Consider the following 20,940-nt stretch of genomic DNA (forward strand, 5'->3'; position numbering starts at 1 on the left):
TTCGGTTGAAAATGAAAATGCGTTTAGAATTTATGAGAAATATTGTGAATCTTCTTAGTCTTGATAAGAATGGAGAATATAAATGGATTTCCGCGTATCACCCCAAGAATTTATTATTAAAATATTCAGTAGACGGAGTCACAGGTTGAGTATTATTTTAAATAAAATAGTTTGAATCTCTCTTCAAGTGAATTTCAATCTTCACTAATTTTCCTAGTGCTCCCTTTATCATCACTTTAAGCGATAAGACAACAGATGTCCCCCCTAGACCTGTGTTGATAACGAATTTTAACCATTCCGGTTTTGTGCCGAAGTCCACCAATTCAATATTCGTACCTGTGGCGTCCTGGTCTACACTATCGCTCTATCTGACGCATTGTCTGCCATGTCTTCTTTTTCTGCAATAGATATTACTTCCATAGGCTTTTCGGGCAGGATCACCTTCATCTATACGGATCAGCCCACCGCAACAAATTGATATCGTTCGTAAATTTCTTCGTTACTTAGACTACGAAATTGTCCTTTCTTTTATATGGGACTAAGAATTCAGAAAAGTAAGTTTTTGTAAGTTTAAATCATCGTTGTTATCGGTTGTGATCCCTAAATAGAGGAAACCTCCAAACCTCCCTTCTTTATCTTTATTTTTAATTGACTGATACTATTGGATATAGCTTGGATGTAGTTTTTGTTTTTGGTGGTAACGGTATTACAAAATAATTCATCTTGCTTTCATTAATGTGTATCTCGGTATCTCGCACAATCTCGGGTTGTTCTTTCCATCATGCATGTCATAGTCTGCATAGCCCAGTATTTGGGTGAACTTGAAGAGAATAGTGCTTCTGGCATTCACTTCAACGTCGTGGTTTAGACTGTTGTTATTGTCGAAAGATCTCAAGCGTGATTCTACTGCTTTTATCGGTCCTCATACATTGGTCAGAGTCAGTTTTGTTGTAATACCGATTTTTCCCAGACTTTTACTGTCTGGCTATGCGACTCTAAAGTTGATGAGAAGATGGTGCACCCAATGACCATACTCCATTGATTACCGCAGAAAGGTACAGATACACGGAGGGATATTTCCTACTTTATGTATATATGGTTACTATTCCAGATAGCTCAGTGGTTAGAGCAAGGCTGACATAGCGAAAGGTTGCGGTTTCAACTCACTGGTGGCAGAGGAATTTATATCCTGACTGCATGTCAGATACCAATCGACTCAACTGTGAATAAGTACCTGAGTAAAATCAGTGTGATAATCACGGGCGAGCGTAATGCTGACGAATGTCGTCCTGTAACGATACACCTATGTTCTTGAATGAAGTATTCTAACATGCACCAAGGCCCTGATCTTATTGATTGCCGCGCCAATGATCATTATTATTATGATTGCTATTCAGCCCTTGGTAGGGTATAGCGCGTAAACGTCGCTGGAAACTGAAATGCGCTTCAACTCCTTCCAGGACTTCCTGTGACACCGGAAATCCTCATTCACAGTTCTGCGCTAAGTGCTCTTGTAACAACCCACCCGTCGGCCATCTTTGGACGTTCCACTGCTTCACGTAGCCAGTAATGGAACTGTCGCCCCTCTTCAATGTGTGACCTACCCACTTTTATCTTCGTCTTCCGATTACATCGCTAACAAGCAACTGGCTTGTGCGCCGATCAAGTTCTTCGTTTGAAGTAGTATCAGGCTAGCGTACTCCGAAGATACGTCACAAAAAACTATTCGCGTAGGCTTGGAACTTTTCAGTAACAATGGGGGTCACTCAAGGTACTCCCACTACTCCCATATACCAACTGAGAAAGAACATTAGCTCAGAACAGTCTCAGCTTGATATTGGTGTTGAGATAATTACGGATCTAGCGCTGTTAATTCGTCGAGCGTCATCCAGTTTGGTGCGACCGTCGGCAAAAACCACGCCAGGGTTATTTTAGATATTATCTTTGCGGCGGAAAGGGCCACGGCGATATCGCTCGAATTGTTGCGACAAGTGCCCTTGGAAATATTAATCATCATCCCCTTCTTCTCTTCATCTCTCTCTGGGAAAGGTTTCGGTTTCCCAGGATTAGCGTACGTGTGGAAGTAGCAGATCCTCGGAATCTGCAGGTACAGCGATGAATAATTATACGGGAAGACCGTCAAACCCTACGTCTTTACTCCGTTTGAATGTATTGGTCGACATTCTTAGGCGGGTTGTTCAGGATGTCTGCTGTCTGGTTAGCAAGATAGCTCTCTCATTGTCGAGCGACAAATCGATCGTACAAGCAATCGACGTTGAACTTGGGGCTCGCAGCTCTCCAAACCTGTGAGGAGCAGTGAACACAACAGGCAAGCAACCAGGCCACTATCAGATGGTGGTGATTACACGCACCCAGAAGAAAACTCCTAAATCTACTGCTGATCGCATCTGATCGTCGTGCGGTGTCGGTTAGTTTAAACCCAACTGACCTTATGGCAAGCTCTGTGCTTGAACAATGTGCCACTGTGGGAGAGGTATATTCTCTAAAATCCCATCACTTTACTTCGTTTAGGCCTAGGAGGTCCAGCTTATATAACTGAAATGTTCGTTCGAATTGCTGAAAGCGAATATTATGGGAACACTCGACATTACCATGAGCGAGGAAATAGTCCATATCTGAGACATTTAGGTAGCATTAACGTTTCGAAATTTGTAATTCAACTATGAACCAATTGTTTTGAATTTCTCCGGCTGACGCCGAATATGCTCTTGGCCTTACCAATGATAATATTCTTGGGGTGTTTGAAATAAGAATCATAATCCATTTCCTTTTGCTTTATTTGTTTTTTTTTCGCCGATGTAATGTTTCAGCAACTCTTTGTCGCCTGCTTAGTATGTAGGTTCGAACGAGAAAAGAATTTCAAACTTGTCCTTTTTATAATTCTTGTCCTCCGTACCGCGTGGATATTTAAATCCCGGTCACAATATATAGGGTTGGAAAATTACTTCATTTTTATGGGTGAGCAATATAACAGTTAAAAGGAGCCTCAATGAGGAATCTCCGCTTCTCGTTCACCAGCGAAATGTTTTTGGCCAACCTGGAAACGAAATTAATATCGTCCAGCCTGATGCCAATAGGTATGTGGAAGGCACCTATATAATCATCGGAAAAGACGAAGTCTTAGACTGCAATATTGAATTCATTCTGAAGATGAGAAGATGTCAACTACCATTTTTAGACCTATTGTTGTGGTGAAATCAACAGGAAACGGACAGATACCAAAAGGTGCATCTCCAACGCTTTAGAGCATGTTCATCTAACTTGATCTACTGAAGCTAACCCTTTCCATTTCCTCGGAAGGCATGGTGAAAGATACCAGGCACATTTTTGATATCGTCAAATTGGATGGATACATTGGCCTAACTGTCAGCAGCTTTATCATTAAACGAAAGAGATCACTTCTACGGCAAGTGCTAACCAAGTTGACTCCGGATCAATAATCCAAAATGATAATAGCCTTAGGTTAAAACGTAGACTGTTTAGCATGGGTGTCGTTTTTTGGGATCAGCCAAGGACTCAGTCGATCAAATGACCAAATCCGGGATATATGGGGGGATATGGGCTGCGCAAAAAATCATATGCTTACTCCGGACTTTCATCAACATCGATGGCAAAGCCTAATGTGCCCGGATCGAAGCTCATGCTTTGCATTCGGTGGAATCAGAAGAGCGTACTAGAAGCTGCTCCTTACGGACGAAATCATTATGGGGGACTGCTACCAGCAACAACTGATGAATCTCAGTCGATCGTTGAAGATAACACGCCCAGAATATTCCAAAAGATGTGGTAAGGTGATTTTTCAACATTATAAAGCCCGGTTACATGTTGCAAAAACCCGTCAAGGAAATTTGGAAGCATTAAGCTGGTGTATGCTACCCCACCCGCTATACAACCCAGACATTACTCCTCCGGATTACCACCCTTTCCGATCAATGATACATAGCCTAGCTGACGAAAACTTTTGTTCTTACCAAGAAGGCAAAAAATGGGTTGATTGAGGGAATACATTAAAAACTGAAGAGCCTTTTCCACGCGGAATTCGAATGCTACCAGAAAGATTGGGGAAAAGTAGTAGCTAACGATGGGCAATATTTTGAACAATCGCATTTTTTCCCATCATAAAGATTCAATTTTACGAAAAAAAAATTTTAAAATCATTAAAATTAATTTGATTTGAAATTAAACTAAGTTCGGTTGCTTCCTCTTCTATTTTTACAGGGTTCATGGGACAGAAATACCCGATTCCATTTCAGATTATCGAAAGGATCATAACATTTTGATATTTTTCAATTTACCGACGAATCCAAGGGATCGGGAAAGAAACTGAAATTATCGACTGCCAAATTATCAAGAGCTTACTGTATCTTCGATCTAACTTCAATTTGATGATCTGGTCCGGGGCCATTATGAGAAAATATTCGTCTCGGAATATCGTAGTATTTTTTCCTGATATATTTCTTTTCTAATAACTATACATATATAGTGCAGGTATACTCGTATATATTAACAGCAGCTGTGACAATATTTGTCTTTTATGTACCGCTTGCGCTACGTGCCATGGTGAATAATATGTAAGGTTTATTTGTGCATCAAACAAAACTTAGACAATAAAAGTCGTCTCTTAAATTGTTTATAATCTTCTCTCAAGGTTTGGGTAGTTTTCGTTCAATTATTATTCGAAGAAAACAGTCGATGAAGAGTTCAAGAATTCTTGAAATTTTTTTTATGGTTGCTGCTGAAGCACATTTAGGGATTGATTGAAATTAGTAGGGCTAGGTACCCTCTAGTTGATAATTAGACAACCAAGTCAAGTTCTTTAAATCTTTGATTGAATGATCATGGAATCGTACGTGCTCAATGCAACACTTGATAAATTGGATGGGGAGACTAAAAAAATCCAACTTTCTCAGCGTTAGTCCTGATTAAGAAAATAACTAGGTTTTTTCCCCTTATTCTGTGTAAAACAAAACCTTATTAAAATCGGTTTACTGTCTGTCTGCCTGCCCATCTGTCTGTCGATCACATGCATTTGCATTTTTCATCGCTATAACCGATTGACACCAAATTTTCTTGCAAAGGTGGGAACTATGAACGCTCACGCATACAGTGAGTTACATTTTTTTTACGTCGAATTTAATGAGGGGTCCCCATACATGCAAAAGGGGGATGTAAATTTTTGTTTCAGCGAATATAGTTATGTGGGGTATCAAATAAAAGGTCTCGATTAGTACTTTCCGAAACTGGTTTTAATTTTAACATTTGTAGGAAAAGTGAAGAGTGCGGGGGGACAAAAATAATCATTTCTTTAACGGATTCATTCCCAGAAACTACCCATCCCAAAAATCTGAAAAAAATCAAGAGGCTACCACTATATAGTGCTTAGGTTCCGAAATACCCTCCATACCGATATCTGTTCAAATAAAGTTAATAAAAGTATGTTATTAACATAAGCTCCTTTCATATGTGAAAATCTCAATATGAAAATCCATGTTTGCTAAAACAATTATAAATTATCTATCAACTGGGTAAAATCATCTTAAGTGTTGACCGTGTGTTTCTCGATAATCCATCCATTGTTTAGCCATTCTGCAAATTCCAGACCGGGGTATTTTTCTCCTGACTAAATTTCTGATTTTACACCTGATTTTTATGTTACGACGGTGATTCACCTTGACACTCCCCTTCTGTTAACGACGCTGAAGTTTGAACCTCCATTGTTCAAAAAAAGAGGTAGTGTGCGTCGTCAATCAGTTACATGCACGCTCCTCGACGGCCACATTACTCTTGAATCTTTAATCCACTTTCTTGTTTCGTTTAAAATCTAGAGTTGCAACTGTCTCAACACTGAGACTATACTGCGCCAATTTTTTCCGGTGCTAATATATGGTAGTTGTACACGAAAATTATTACCCAAAAGCTCCAAATTTTCATCAAATCGTGTCTGCGTTGTGTCATCGGAGTATTCTGTCCTGAATCAGTAACTAATGAGAAACTGTGCCTGCGTATGATCAGACACCCATGGGCGTGTTCATCAAAAAGCAGAAGCCGATCGATTATGATAGTGCGTATGTGTGGTTGACGCGCTCTGCCCCACAGCTACAGTTACATTCGGTCACGACTTTACAGAAGAGGAGAACGCGCCAAACAAAGGGGAATAAAGCCTAATTTTTAATTGTTTCGCAAAGTATCACAAATAAAAAAGATACATCCATCAAAAAAATAAAAATAAAAAATTTGAAATTGGCGCCATAGTAATATTCAGTCAAGGAGGAACGACAAACGAGGATTAAAACAGCTAATTGCTAACATGCGTGGGAATGATGCATCAACCAAAGTTTGCAGTTCTTTACCGCTAATAAGAATGTACTGAAAGGAAAAATGCCGCGCAAAATGGCAAATACCTCCTTTGAGAACCAGAAACTAACGATAAACGGTAATTTTGCACCGAATCGGTGCTGAGATTGGGCGATTATTGAATTTATCAAGAAAGACTATAAATGATATTTATGGCCTGTACCAACAGGAATAGCGGAACCGCAGTTTTCCGCAAAAAGGGAATTCGCAGATATTGAACGCTCAAGATCTACGTTTTATTAGGCGAAAAGGAAGAAGGAATCCAAAATTAAGTGCCCAAAATTAGGCAGAAGAACAAACTGGGAAAGTGGTCTCGGGTGAAACACTGTGCAGAGCGCTTAAACCCTTCATTGTTGTTGTTGTTTGCAAAACAAAACCTTATTAAAATCGGTTCAATGTCTGTATGTCACACGCACTTTTCTCAGAAACGGCTAAATCGATTGAAACGAAATTTGGTGAGAAGGTGGGAAATGTGAACGCCCAGACATGCAGTGATATCCTTGTTCGTTGAGATTTAGGGGGGCCCCATACATGTTATGTCATACATGTTTCATCAAATATAGTAAGGTGGGGCATCAAATGAAACGATTCGATTAGTACTTTTCGAAGCCGGTATTAGTTTTGAGACTTGTAAGAAAGGCGGGGAGTGGGAGTGGTGGAAAGTGATGATTTCTTTAACGGACCCATTCTCAGAAACTACCCAAACAAAAAATGTGAAAAAAATCATGAAGCTGCCTCTATATGGTGCCCAGGCCTCAAAATACTCTTCATATTGATATCTGCTCAAATTAAGTTAATAATAGTACATTACCATATTTTTGGGGAAATTGAGTGATGATGATGATGAGTAGTATAAAATATAATATTAAGCATATTATCCCTAAGTTTGATCAGAATCATAGTATTAGTAACAAAGTAACAGTAGCTCAAAGTCGACTTTACCCTGCAAATTTACTGTAACTAAATATGAATATCACACTAAAGTGGGTAGTCAGACATGCTAAATGCATATACATAACGGGCTACGTACAAATGGGATAGTTCTACACTCAAATATATTCACACAAGAAGTAAACAAAACCTTTCATACCTGAAGCGCCCAGCTTCCCGGTTTCCCGTCTTGTTATTTTTTTAAGGGTTTGAGGAGTCCTAAGTCCGCATCAACTTAAGGGGGTCATCCCGTGTGTCAGATCCGAAGAATCGATTTTTTTTTGGCATCAATTGTATCTAGATATAGTGTAGAATATATGGGCAGTGTATTTTGATATTCGGCGTCGTTCAGAAATTATAGTGTTAAACACGTGATAAGGCACATACCAGATTTATGTCGATGCCATAATAAAGCGGGTTCAAATAACTTCGCTAAAAGGACAATAATTGAAGCGAAGGCTGTACATGTGGATCAATCTGGATGAGAGACCCATTATCAGCTGCATTCAAATCCCAGTAGTTTGGTTGGTTTGGTTTTTCCAATACCGCGTCGATTGAGTACTGTGTTCCGAGTGAAGGTTTGAAACACGACGTAATGATATGCTCGTTTTTTGCCTCCTCGAAGAAATGTGAGTCTTCCTGTTCCATTGACCGAATATCACTGTGGTGTGTCAGCTTTGACTTCTATTCTTTGTATCGTTACATATGTATGTATATGTATCTATTTATGTCATTATTAAAAAATAATTACCAATAAAACTTTATTTTCGTCTACTTGGTGTGCACTTCTCTGTGGAAAGTAGGTCCTTGCAGTCTCTTTTAGTAGTATTAATTTTTTTTTAATTCTAGTTTATTTATTAATTAATTATGCTTCTTAGTGTTGATTGACTATAAAAGATAATGAACGGCCCCTCGCGGTAATAAGACGAAGATGTTGGGTTGGGCCTCTGATGTAACACGCTGTGATCACATCCGAAATGCGGATGTGGGCGGAAGATATAGGGTTGAACCAATCGTGGAAAATTGCGAGAGACCCATCAACGATGCTAGGGCCATGTAATTCCCGCTAATGAACTCACTTCACAGAGGTGAGAAATAAGGAACCAAAAATGGAAGAGAAAAGAGGAAAAGTGAAAAATAAAAGATGAAAAATGGGAGATGAGAGGTCCGAGATAAGAGAATAAGGAAATGAAAACCCGACGGCAACTAGGCAAGACCAGAAAAACACAAACATCCATAACGAAATAGGATTCAAATCTGAGGAAACAGGTTCGTGAGTCCCACGATCAAGCAATTCGACCATTGTGCTGCCACTTTTATGTGATTGCGTAGATTTTTTTGCGGAATAATATGATTTTTTAGGTTTCTATTACGAAGGGCCAAAATAAAAACAAAGAATAACGTAAACTAAATACAAGCTTAACATTATTGTGCGAAGTTGAATTAGACACAAACATAATGTGCCACATCTCGGTTTGCATATTTTTCAGTAAAATTAGATGCTTCAAAAAATATGAATATGAAGAATAGTAAAAAAAGACAAGTTTGATTCAAACTAGCGAATCAAATTCATTTCAATGCCATTTTGTTAATTTACCGTAAAATCGATTGTTAAATTGTTTTCATCAATTCCAAGTTTCTCACCTAAATGCAGTATGATGTAACGCACGAGGGTTCAAATCATAATTTTTTCACTACATACATACTCACCTACAAAGTATCTTCTATTGTTATCTACGAAAATTGATTCGATAAGCTCAATACGTAATCTCAGTAAATGTTTAGGCTAAAGGTAATATGCCTTACAAAATATTGGTGATTTCTAAAAACTGTTTGAATACAAACACAGAAAGGTGCACGCGAATTGTTAATGCAAACTCCATTCTCCGTATTTGGAAAATTGGCGTATCGAAAATGGTAATTTTTACTATCAGAAGGGGATTTTTCAGCGTTTGCCTTTTCAGTAATATTAATTCAAGTCGTATCGTAATGTCGGCGAAAATCGATTATGGTACGGTTGTTTACGTTTTTAATCTGATCTTCATTGTTAGTTAAATTTTCCATTAGACTTGAGTGGTTCAGATTATTTTGTAAGAGGCGTGGACGGATCCGACATGTAAACATTGCGGTTAAAGATGTAAATATTTCACAAATGGTTGAGGGTCGCATGATTCCGAAATATCTCAGACACTCTTTCTCATTGTTTGGAAAAATGGATTTGGTGATTTTCGTCCATGTAGAATCTTTCAGTATTCGCTAATTTTTCACATTCATATTTCATTCAATCGGAATGAATCTTTTGATTAATTTGATGCAATTCCAAAAAAAATATATTTGATTCTAAAAGTATTAAATTGCTACATATGTGAATACAATATTATTTCAATTCAATGGGAATTTTTGAATTTATCATTTATTCTAAATTACTAAATCTCTTTTATTTTCCTTTTTTGCAGGGTGATTACATAAAGCATCCAGTCCTGTACGAGCTAAGTCACAAATATGGCTTCACGGACAATTTACCGGAAAGTGCCTTGCCAAATCGTCTTGAGGAGATTAAAGAGGCGATACGTCGTGAAATACGTAAAGAACTTAAGATCAAAGAAGGAGCCGAGAAATTGCGGGAGGTCGCCACCGATAGACGCTCATTATCCGACGTAGCCTCAATTGTAAAGAAAAGCAATAGTAAATTAGCTGAATTGAAATCCGAATTGCATGAACTCGAAAGTCAAATATTGCTTACACAAGGGAATACTGTCAGCAATAATGGACAAGGTAAGTTTGATTTGTCTTCTATCTTTTCTGCCTTTTTCAGATAAAACGGAAAATGTATTAAGAACCGTAGAAAGTGCGGTGAGATACTGTCTTCTACTACTAAAAACTACCCAATGGAAGCCCTGTCTGCAGCTCAAAACCCACACTTCTTTCTACTTACTGGCAATACATTTCGACATTTTACAACAATCTACAACTTTCTCGGTTTTCATAATTTCCATCTTCTCAGAACTTAGAATCAAAGCCTAGACAATTCAAAGCAGACAAATATATCCGCTACCTTTACAGCTGGCAGCCACTTTATTTCGTAATGAAGTCTACACCTCAGCCCGCATTGTTTATAATTACACATACATATACCTATTTTCAAGCGAAATAATTATGTGAAAAATTCTTTTTGTACTAGAAAAAGAGACCAGTACTTCTCACTTCATTTTCTTTAGTTTTGGAATCTCAAGTATTTCTTTTTCCAGTTGTATGTATGTACATATGCTGTGAATAAGGCAAGTTGTTTATTTACTTGTCCCCTTCAAAACGGTGTGAACTCTTGTTTTGATGCGATACACAATCGCCATTGGGGTCTTAATGGTGAAAAGCTGTTTTTCTTTCATGTACAAAATATATCATGTGAATACCTTAGTGACTGAAAACAAGTAATTAGGGAGATGGAATGTGTTTTAAGTGTACGGTTTTGATAAATTGTATGACTTACTTTATTTGTTTGTGAAAGATGTTCATTGTAGGCTCCGGTAGAGTTAGCGCTTCATTCCATAAGAGTGCGAAAAACGACTGGTAGAAGTATTTGTCTACAAACTTTTATTAAATAAAAGAAATTTAACAAAACCGTATGCGTAGCCGGTGAATTGAGGAGATGAACCTCTTTATCATCTGTATGAAACTACACCGGTGGGAGCAGAGACATTTTACTGCACTTGCTTCACTAAAGGTTGAGCGTCTCTTGCAATATGCGCACGTGACTGCGTATCATTTTATTACTCGCGGCAACAATATCACGCCGCACTGCCAATTGCTACTACAATAGTTTCAGTACTCTCCCAAAGGAGTCTCCTTCATCGCCAGAAGTCTCGGCTGAGGTTTAAGACGAATTCCAAGGAGTGTATAGAATTTTCGGAAGTGGATTCCTTAAATAGATCAGGTATTCCGTAGCTCCATGCACCCCAACATCTCCGGGAATTCTCTCTCAAATCAATGATAAGATTGTGTCTCGGCTATGTGCTCATATATCGCTACTGCAACTACAGACACTTATGTATTGTGGTGCAGTTACGGCTGAAGGTTGCACGGCCAGAAGATCCACTATCGTTTCATTGATTTGAGTACTCGGAGAAATACACAATGGGAACTTCCTTAAGAACGTCGGTGCGACTCACTAATGCATGGCATTCCTAGCCTGACTCAAAACGGCACTGGCGATGCCAGTAAAAGGCGAAGAACAAAGTGCAGAGGGTTTACCGAAAATATACTCTCCCAAGTGAGACACCGGTAGTGGACATTTTGAGCACACTCAAACAAAATTTTCAGTATGCAGTTCGTTGCGACGGTATGGCGAAAGTCACTCCAGAGATGTCCAAAATGCAGCGTACGCGAGGAATCAGTGAAGGTTTGACGAGTCATAAACAGCTCGAAGGAGATTTCCTAGATCGGGTGCAGAGTTTCCGGTACAAAAAGTTCACCAGTGTACACGGTCGGTAGCAAATAGCATAGATTTGGTTATTTGTTGGCCTAGGGAATTTCCACCATTCCTTACTGCGAGGTTACCTACCTTGCCCCTAAAAAGGGCATGGTGCAGAATTCCCAAATACAAGACTTATTTGTCAACACTCTAAAAATTCAAAGCGTCCATTATTGGTAGAAGGGTCAATGTGTGTCTCGAGACCAAAATGCTGTCTGAGGAAAGACTGCCGAGTTCCATCAAGGTGCTGCAAAGATCCACTCATTATCGGCTTGGTAGTTATAGTACATGCAGCTAGAGGCTAAAGAAGTATATTTAGCTGCTGTATCGATTAAGTCAAGGCTTTTGACAGTATTCCGCATCCTTGGCTAATCGATCTCCTATATCTGTATCACATTGATCTGAAATTGATAAAGTTTTTGAGAACAGTCATGGTAGGATGGCATATCACCTTGTCAGTGCGGCCAGCACCAGTACCAACGTCTTACACGCCTTTCGCATGCGAAGAAGCATCAGGAAACTCATTTCCTTTAGCTGTCTATACCACTGAACCTCCCTTCAATGGTCACTGTATGATGCTAGAGGGTATGTTTTTGCAATTAAATGTGACATCCGTACTAAATGCGAGCTGACACATTTGGTGTACTTAAATGACATCAAGTTATATGCTGGTGCTAGATCTGAATCGTAGAAGTCTGTCGCGCATAGCTGACATGATATTCGCATGAAGTTTAGTTTAGACAAACATCGCATCCTATCCATTCGAAGAGGTCATCAAAGGCGCACATAGCATTGGTGACGTCCACATCCAAGATATGACCAAGACAAACTTCTATAAATACCTGGGAATTTTACAAGGAACCCATGCTCGAGTTGGTGATCTAAACAATGCTCTGTTGTCCGGATTCCCACGTGTGAAGCTGGTGCTTAAAACGTATCCCGCACGGGAAAATAAAATAATTCCACTAAATGTTGTCGCTATCCATTCACCGTCGGAGGTGGAGACGTGGTTGATGTTGTGGCTCAACGTCACCGCCAAGTTGACTGGCTATGCAATTATTTTTTCAGCAAGGAGCAGTCCCTTGTATGCAGTTATTTGTAAGGTAAATTGCGGGCTGGCTCCATTGAATGGTTGATCTTTCAGTTCTATGACTAGAGTAAAATCGGATCAGCTGTTCGATGAATGGAATTCGAAAGCTCGGCTAGTGAACGTTTTAATATGACGGGAGGGATTTTTGTGTATATTCACAACGGTGTGATCATCACTAGTGTTTATAAAAAACTCATAATGAAAGAGCGAGTGGAGAGCAACCAGTGCAAATTGTGTTGTTCGACGTTATGGTGTCGGTATAATGCACAGGGTTCTGGAGCAGGAGTCTACCTCTCGAATAAAAGCGAGAAGTTGGCTTTTCCCTTGGGACAATATACAATGGTCTTTCAGGCTGAAGTGTATGCGATCCTAAGGGTGGCAATAATGACAAGTGGTTGAAGGGCAAGCACATCGCAATCTGTAGCGATAGTCAAGCTGCATTGAGGGCGTTGAGCAGTCCTTTAATCATTTCAAAAATCGTTCAGGAATATAGAAATCCAGATTCAATACTTTGAAGCTACTCTGGCTACCCGGTAATTGCGGTGTAGAGGGAAATGAAACCTCAGATGCTTTAGCAAAAGAGGATTCAATTACCTCCATGCCCAGACCGGAACCAGCAATTGGGGTGTCAGTAGCATGAGCTCTAATGCTGCTATCAAAAACTAAGAACAAGCTTCCCAGAATGACAGGTTGCTGAGCCTTAATTCTGGTAAACACATCAAACTTTTCCTGTCGAAATCAAACAAACATTGAAATAATAAAAACTTGTTGTTTCTTTTTCGTTGGTGTGGATATTTATTCTTGCAAATACCGATATTTCGGGAACCACTTGTTCCCTTCATCAGTGCAAACAAGTTTGCTCATCTGTAGACATTAAGGTTCTATTTATACTATTCTATACTATGATATTATAATTATGACTAAAAACTTATATCTAGGTAATGAAAAAGAAAATAAATATTTAATTTAACTACCTAATAGCTAATTTATCTTAAAACTTATATCTAGGTCCTGAAAGAAAGAAAGAAATTCCACTCTGATCAAACAAACATATTGCAAAGTTTATTCTGTTGAAAGCAGGAAGACTTGTAGAAGTGGGCATTCTGACTGCCCATAATTCACTAGCTTGGCATATGTTCAGAATAGGAATTCTCCAAGATGATACGTGTCCATCCTGTAATGAGGAAGCGTAATTCACTGAACATTTTCTATGTGAGTGGCCTGTCTATGGACGCATCTGATATTCGATTTTTGGTACTGATGTGCTACAACTGCAGCGGGTAGCATCACATCCACTAATGGAAATCCTGCGATACATAAACGAATCCGGGATATTCCGGTGCCACTAGGGTCTGAGTGCTCAGAGGATTTGCCTCTCCCCACCTCAAACACACACACGCAATACACAGTGCTAATGAGTAAAGGTGATTCATCAGAATTTTATATTTAAGCTAGGCTGATCAGGGGAACACGTCCGGTTTACGGATATGAACCGCAGGTAGTTATGCTTACCGCATGTATTGGGACGGCGATGGTACTATCACTCATAAATACATGAAGAAGAAAGCGAATTACGGCCACTGGCTCAAAGAAATTTGGCGTCTCGAGAGGATAATTGTAGTTCCAATGATATTGTTACCATACATGTCGGTAACAATATCATTGGAACTTTGCATCTAAAACTCCTGTATATTTTAGGTAAGTAGGATCGTCCGAGTGTAAAATCCGGAATCTGCCGATTTTGTCGAACTCGGAAATAATTACTCCAAACTGTTATGGTATTTAGCATGCTTCCAAAATCGACCATACCTACTGTCCATCGGATCTATCAATCTAATAGACCATATGATGACAATTTTTCAGACGTGAAAATCTTTGGAATTATTGAGTCAGGCAATTATGCGTTGTATGGGAGTCTTGTTCAAATGTCAACTCCGCATCGCTAAAGCGGTGTTGGGTCCACGGAAATACCATTGTCTTCAGAATGTGGTGATGAAACACTGCTAGACTGATGTTGACCACTTGATGCACGAAAATAAGTGGTGGCTCACCATTGACGCAAATTCCTTCCTTTACCATGACAGTTTGACAGTTTTCGATGATTGTCAATCAGTGGGAATCGCTGCGGAACAGATTCTGTGTTTTTGATGATTATTGGCTTGCTCCTCTGTAAACAGCTCTCGTCAGTGAAACGGATACGTTCTCTCACTGACCTGCGGCCGGACGTTTGATTTTTCGGTATCTTTGGATACGTACGAGCTTCATCGATGAGGCGCTAAACCTTTTGGAGCTTGTAAGGTTTGAGATTAAGCTCATATTAATTGGTCGGTGATATCGGTTTCACAGCTGAGACGTTACAATATTTGATTTTTGCGAAAACGTAAAGATGGATCCATGAACGTAAAGAGCTGATAGCTTTGTTGGTGATTAAAAGTGGCAATGAAAGCAACCAAAATTACGAGGAGTGTTGCGTAACATACGCCTGGACAAAAAGAATTCCACAATTGCGTTGATGAGGGAAGTAGAAGCTGCCGCAACCAGCAACTATTTCGTATCGTATCTCGCACCGCGAAGTAACTTGTAGGTAGTCGTTAGCCTTTCAGTGGCCCTGTGTAACAATAACATGCCTTCACGAACTGCTCCTTCATACTGATATGAAATTACTTCTGCCATCAATTCACTCGAACAGAGTAAAGCCGTCAGCCTTGATGGTCTCCCCGCGGAATTGTTCATCGCAGCTCCTATAGTTACTGCAGAGCTGCTACCCCCACTTAATTCGCAGAATCTGAAATCAGTCTAAGACACTTAAAAAAGGGAACAATCGTCAATATTCCGAAGATTCCCGCCGTGAATGTGGCAAGTAGAGGGGTATGTTATTTTTTTTCTGTTGCCGCAAAGATAGTAGCTCAAATAATCTTAGAACGTATCAAAGAACACTCGAAAGCTTAATTGGCAAAGAGCAGCTTGATTTCCGGTCTAGATCCTCCTGTACCATGCGTATGCATATGCGTAGTTTAAATCACCGCTTCACCTTCAACGATTTCGAGAAGACTTTCGACAGCGTAAAAAGCGAATGTATCTGGATAGCACATAATGTACTTGATGATCTTCAATAGCTATTAAATTTGGTACCTTTGGTACTAGAAAGGCGACACTGAAATACAGCCTATGTCATCTTCCCTCAAGCGCCTTAACTACGCTCATATCTCTCAAAGCGAGTCCTGAAACTTGTCCAAATGATTCTATATTTGGAAAAGGAACCAAACACAGTTGAACTGAAGGTAAACACCAAACCGCCTCAGCTTCTTTGTCGAAAATTTGGAGACGGAACTATCTCATCACTAACATTAAGTTGGAGCTTTTCCGCGCCATTGTTCTCTCTGTGCTACTATGAGGGAGTAGGACATGGGAAGTGATCATTAGTGTTACTCAAAATGTTAGTGTGGTCGACTTGCTATGCCTATACAGCATATACTAAAGTGAAGTGGGATTTGTAAAACAGATACAATTGCTTTTGAAAATTTTCATTAATAAAAATATGATGCGTAAAAGGCATATCCTTCGCAGTTAAATGACCCGTCCCGACCCCCCTTTTGTCATACTTTTTATTTTGTCACGTTGTTGCTATTTCGCATCTGGGGTGTATGAGTACATACAATTGGTTGGAAAAGTACTAGTGGGCAGGTCAGAATTTAAGAAAGGTCGCCTTGTATGTTGTCGGTCATACTAAGTGATTGGATTGTTTCACAATCTCTATCGAGATCATTGAGCGGATTATGAAGAAATTGAGTGGCGCAATCGAGGTGGATTGTAAACTTTCTGAAATCTCTGGCGAATATTGGAGCACCAACAGCGGCAACCCACTTAGGGACTTTCAATAAACATATATATATATCAAATATTTAAAGAAACTTTTTCGTCTCTAATAATAATTTTCGATCTTCTTGGATTCTTTGAGTACGTCAGTGATTAGCTGACACTTCAGTTATTTATTTCAAAATTACTTTGAAATTTATTTGGATAGAAAATGTGACCAGATCCAATTGAACTTGGTTAATAAATGCAGTTGTATATTTTTTCATTAAATATTTTGATATTCATTTGAATTTATCGCTTCATTCATCCTTTAACCACTTTATTAAAAATCGGGAACTTTGCCAGAATATTCGATAATATCAGCAGAAGCTAATCGGGCTGAAAACATCTTAAATTGAAAAATTATCTTTTAGACTCATTTTTTCTATTGGGAGACTATTATTATCACACTCATTTCCGGTTAAATATAAATTTTATAGATATACATATATCTGGTATTGGAATTAATAGTAGACGGAAATCTATTTATTCAGCTAAAATGAGAGAATTTTAAAGGTCTGGTGAATTTTCGCTTCCTTTGTCAGTGCTTTAATGTGTTGTTTTCCTTTTCCCTATGAGATTCAGTTTTTCATGCGTTTACGGTTGTCATCACTAAACTCGTAATGAGAAATTTTTTTTCTGTTTCACTAGACATACATACATAAAACATGAATATTTCGATTCTGCATCGATTGACCTAGTTCAATCATTTCGCTCAATTTTGCCGGCGATTTTTGATGTTTCTTCGTATTTTTCATTCAGAATACCACAATGGCGCAATTCGAAAATTATTCCTTTGATATTCTTTGTTCGTTGTTTAATAAGTTGTAAACACGATTGATAACTAAAGTTACCATCTTTAAACTATTCGTTTGTTTCTGTGGGATTGTATTTTAATGACGGTTTTGTAGAAATAAATACATTTGTAAATATTAGAGTTAGTGCAAGTCTGTCCTAAGAGGAATTTTTAGTGCGGTGTTTTTCGAAGTTGTTAGACAATCGGGAGGTTCTCGGTGTTACGAAATGGGAATAGCTGACGTTTGAACTTTTAAAATGCTATTTTCTCGCTCATGCCTTATTAGATTTAGCCAAAGCTGAAAGAATCAATCTTAAAAACTGAAATCAGCAAGACCTTGATGGTAAAAATCAGAGAACCTTTCTTTTTTCTTAAATAACGTATTTCGGGTCGCTGAAAAAAGAAACAATCGTATTTGCGAAAATAAAATTTAAATCAAATAAGTTGATCCAATTTTTCAATAATGAGTTTCTTACTTTCCGAGAATCAATTGTTTGGTGGTTTGTTTAGCAGACTTTTAGCTGCAGAGGTGATTACATTTCAAAATCAAGCGGGTTTAGGTGGCGGAAGCCAAAAAACAGGGTTTATATCCATAGGCCAGAGTTTTCACAGAAAGACAGTCTGCCTTTACAGGTGTATAGAGCAACAATCGGAGGATCGACAGAGTAAGCACCGTATCTTGGAAAGGTTGCATTCAGCTTGAGCACATTTACTCATGGTAGTTTGTTATTGACTTCGTCGTCTTCGCAATAACTAATTCTCATGAATAGCCCCCGCTCGTAAACTTTGATTTCTTGCTTGTGAAAAACCCGGCACGAAAACAGTATTCAAGGATGGCAAAATAACTCTTGATTTCTTCATGTCAATAAATATGAATGCCAATGTATGACAAACAACCAATTGTCGACTTCGAAAATGCCCTTCTAGCAAACCTAAATGAAGTAGTTTGGAGCTTAAAGCCTCCTGAGAATAGTCTAAAATTAAATTGGTACTTATTCCGAAGAAAAATAAGGACTTCAGTGACTTCGATCGATCCCCTTTGCAATATGTGCTCTCCGAAATACTAGATTTGGCGGCGTAAGCGAGATTCTATAGGGCGCGCAAATTCACCAGTTTATGCCTGACTAAGATACTGCTGCACATCTCAGTAAAGAAAAGTCATGAAAAACATATGGCCGTTGCCTTTGACGAAAAGAGAAAGTAGACCTGAGTTTCTTAGACATGGACAACAAAAATTCCAATTGTCATCTCTGTCTGAATATTCAGGTTTTTGGTATAGGAAAATTTACTTTCAGTGTTGAGTCCTACACAGTGGATAATGGATCTCCGCTCTGTGTTCTCTATAATCTTTACACACTACGCTCACCAGGGTCGGCAATAACATGAAAATTTACCAATCTCCCTTCGAGAAACGAGGGAAAGAACAGAAAAAAGACTTCAAACTCCAATCTGCAGCTTTCGCTAATGAATATGTAAGGCTCAACGTTATGGGTTACCAGCCGAACACCATAATGTTTGGAGAGAAACGTACAAACTTGCAGTGCAGAAAATTCATCATATTCCTGTTAGAAGTAATCAGTGGGTCCATTAACATGAGGGATAATTTCAACTGACATCAACAAAGTTCTAGTTTGAATTTTAAACTTTACTTTTGGTTGCAGCTTGGGTTCGAACCCCAAAGAAGGATATTTAGAAGCGCGATTAAACCAATTATGGATTATGTAGCTACTATAACTGTGGATGTCGCCGATCACTTGAACCCGCCATCCACGTTCAATTCGGCCTGTCTGTTAAGCCGGAAGGCCAAACGGCCAAACTGATAGCACCATCCACATACCGACAAGCTAATTACTTCAACTCCGGACGTGAAAGAAGCTGAGATGCAAATTTGAGATACTGTTTTACGTGGGCATTTACAAAAAAAAAATGTTTGCCAGTATTGCAAATACCCATAAAATTGTCGCTCATCTAACCAAAAATGAAATTCTCGCTCACAGCCTAAATAAACATGTCTGGCTAGATCATTTTTCATTCGATCACAGGCCGTCTGAAGAGTCCAAACTGGCAGGCCAGCCGCATCCCATCCACGTTCCGGGTGCCATCAATTGCGGACTGTTCAGACGTAATTGACAGGTCGAACTGAGCGTGGATGGCGGCCTTAACCGAAACTCAATTTCGAATATAGTTAGGCCTCACAAAATGATTACATATTACTAAAAATTCTTATCAATCAAAGTTTTTACTGTCGGTAAATATGCATATTTTACCGGCAACTTATCGTTTTCATCAGTGCTTGGGTTTGAATTCAAACAAATTTTTAGTTATATATCTTTACTAAGATGCTTTAAACCCAGGTTTCTGTTAATAATCGTTGCATATTGTCTTTGTACTTGCAAATAATCCGCCACTATGGTTGTGCACAGTCAAACAGCTAACTAGAATCGAGTCTCATAATCCTCTCAGCTTTATTCATACAAAGTCATTACTCTGTCAAAAATCACACCTTAATTTTGTCGTTTTTGGGGAATTCTATGGTTGACTTTGTTGGATACACAGGTATCCCAATGGGGTTGAAGCATCCATCCTGGCAGTGTTTTTTGCTCCAAAAAATTACTTGCCTTTTTGAAATACTTGTATATAATCTCTTGACTCCCAAAAATATGTCTTCTATTGAAAGGACCCAAGACAATTAGGGTTGGTTGTGTCTTCTGTGAGTGAATTCGACATTGTTTCAAATTTAAATCATAAATATTCGGAATTTATAGTATGCTGTTTTAGAGACTGTAAGTACATTTTTTCCCCGATATTTGTCCCTTACTCTTCAGGATTTTCTTCTGGCTTTCTTCATTTTTTCAGCGAAGTTCAATAGCTCCGCCACAATGGTTATATTAGCAACCATTGAGTTCCTCAAAAAAATGATTTCATCACTCAAATGCTGCTTTCCATAATTCTCATCGTTGATTGTTTCTCCTTTTTGAAGATAATGAAAATGCACATAAAAAAAAATCGATGCCATGATCTTGCTGGATCTGTCTTTGCATTTCTTGCAACCAAAGATATCTTTAAAGTTCTCAAGGAATTGTTTACCTAGCTAGGGCTGGGCAATCGCCTGAGGGTATCTCCCTTCTCTCCACAACTTCAGCAATACGAGTTGTAGGGCATATTAATGTGCAAACCCCGGTAATCCTGTACGAATATAAACGCGTCTAGCCAAAAAGCTTGTTATAGGAAGGCTAAATTCCTATCGACGCAGGTAGTGAACCTTCGCCATTCGAAGTCAGCTGTTATTAATTAGTAGAGTAAATTTACCATTCACAATTGTCAGCGAGGCGCCAACTGTTCCACTGACGGAATATCAAGAGCGGAGCCCCGCCTGGCCAGTCACAAGGCCCGCTCTTTCCCCTCTATGTTGCTATGATCCAGAGG

General features: G+C 38.9%; 1 protein-coding gene across 6 annotated transcripts in view; it reads left to right on the forward strand.

The window, feature by feature from the left end:
* Positions 1-20,940, forward strand: part of LOC119652732 (serine/threonine-protein kinase N) — a 263,540-nt gene that overhangs the window by 173,085 nt on the left and 69,515 nt on the right. For all 6 annotated transcript variants that reach the window (XM_038057059.1, XM_038057050.1, XM_038057031.1 and 3 more), the window contains one exon: positions 9,762-10,080. In XM_038057059.1, the coding sequence (XP_037912987.1) occupies positions 9,762-10,080 (319 nt within the window). The remainder of the gene's footprint in view (positions 1-9,761; positions 10,081-20,940) is intronic.

Source organism: Hermetia illucens, chromosome 1 (genome assembly GCF_905115235.1).
Source record: "Hermetia illucens chromosome 1, iHerIll2.2.curated.20191125, whole genome shotgun sequence".
NCBI lineage: Eukaryota > Metazoa > Arthropoda > Insecta > Diptera > Stratiomyidae > Hermetia > Hermetia illucens.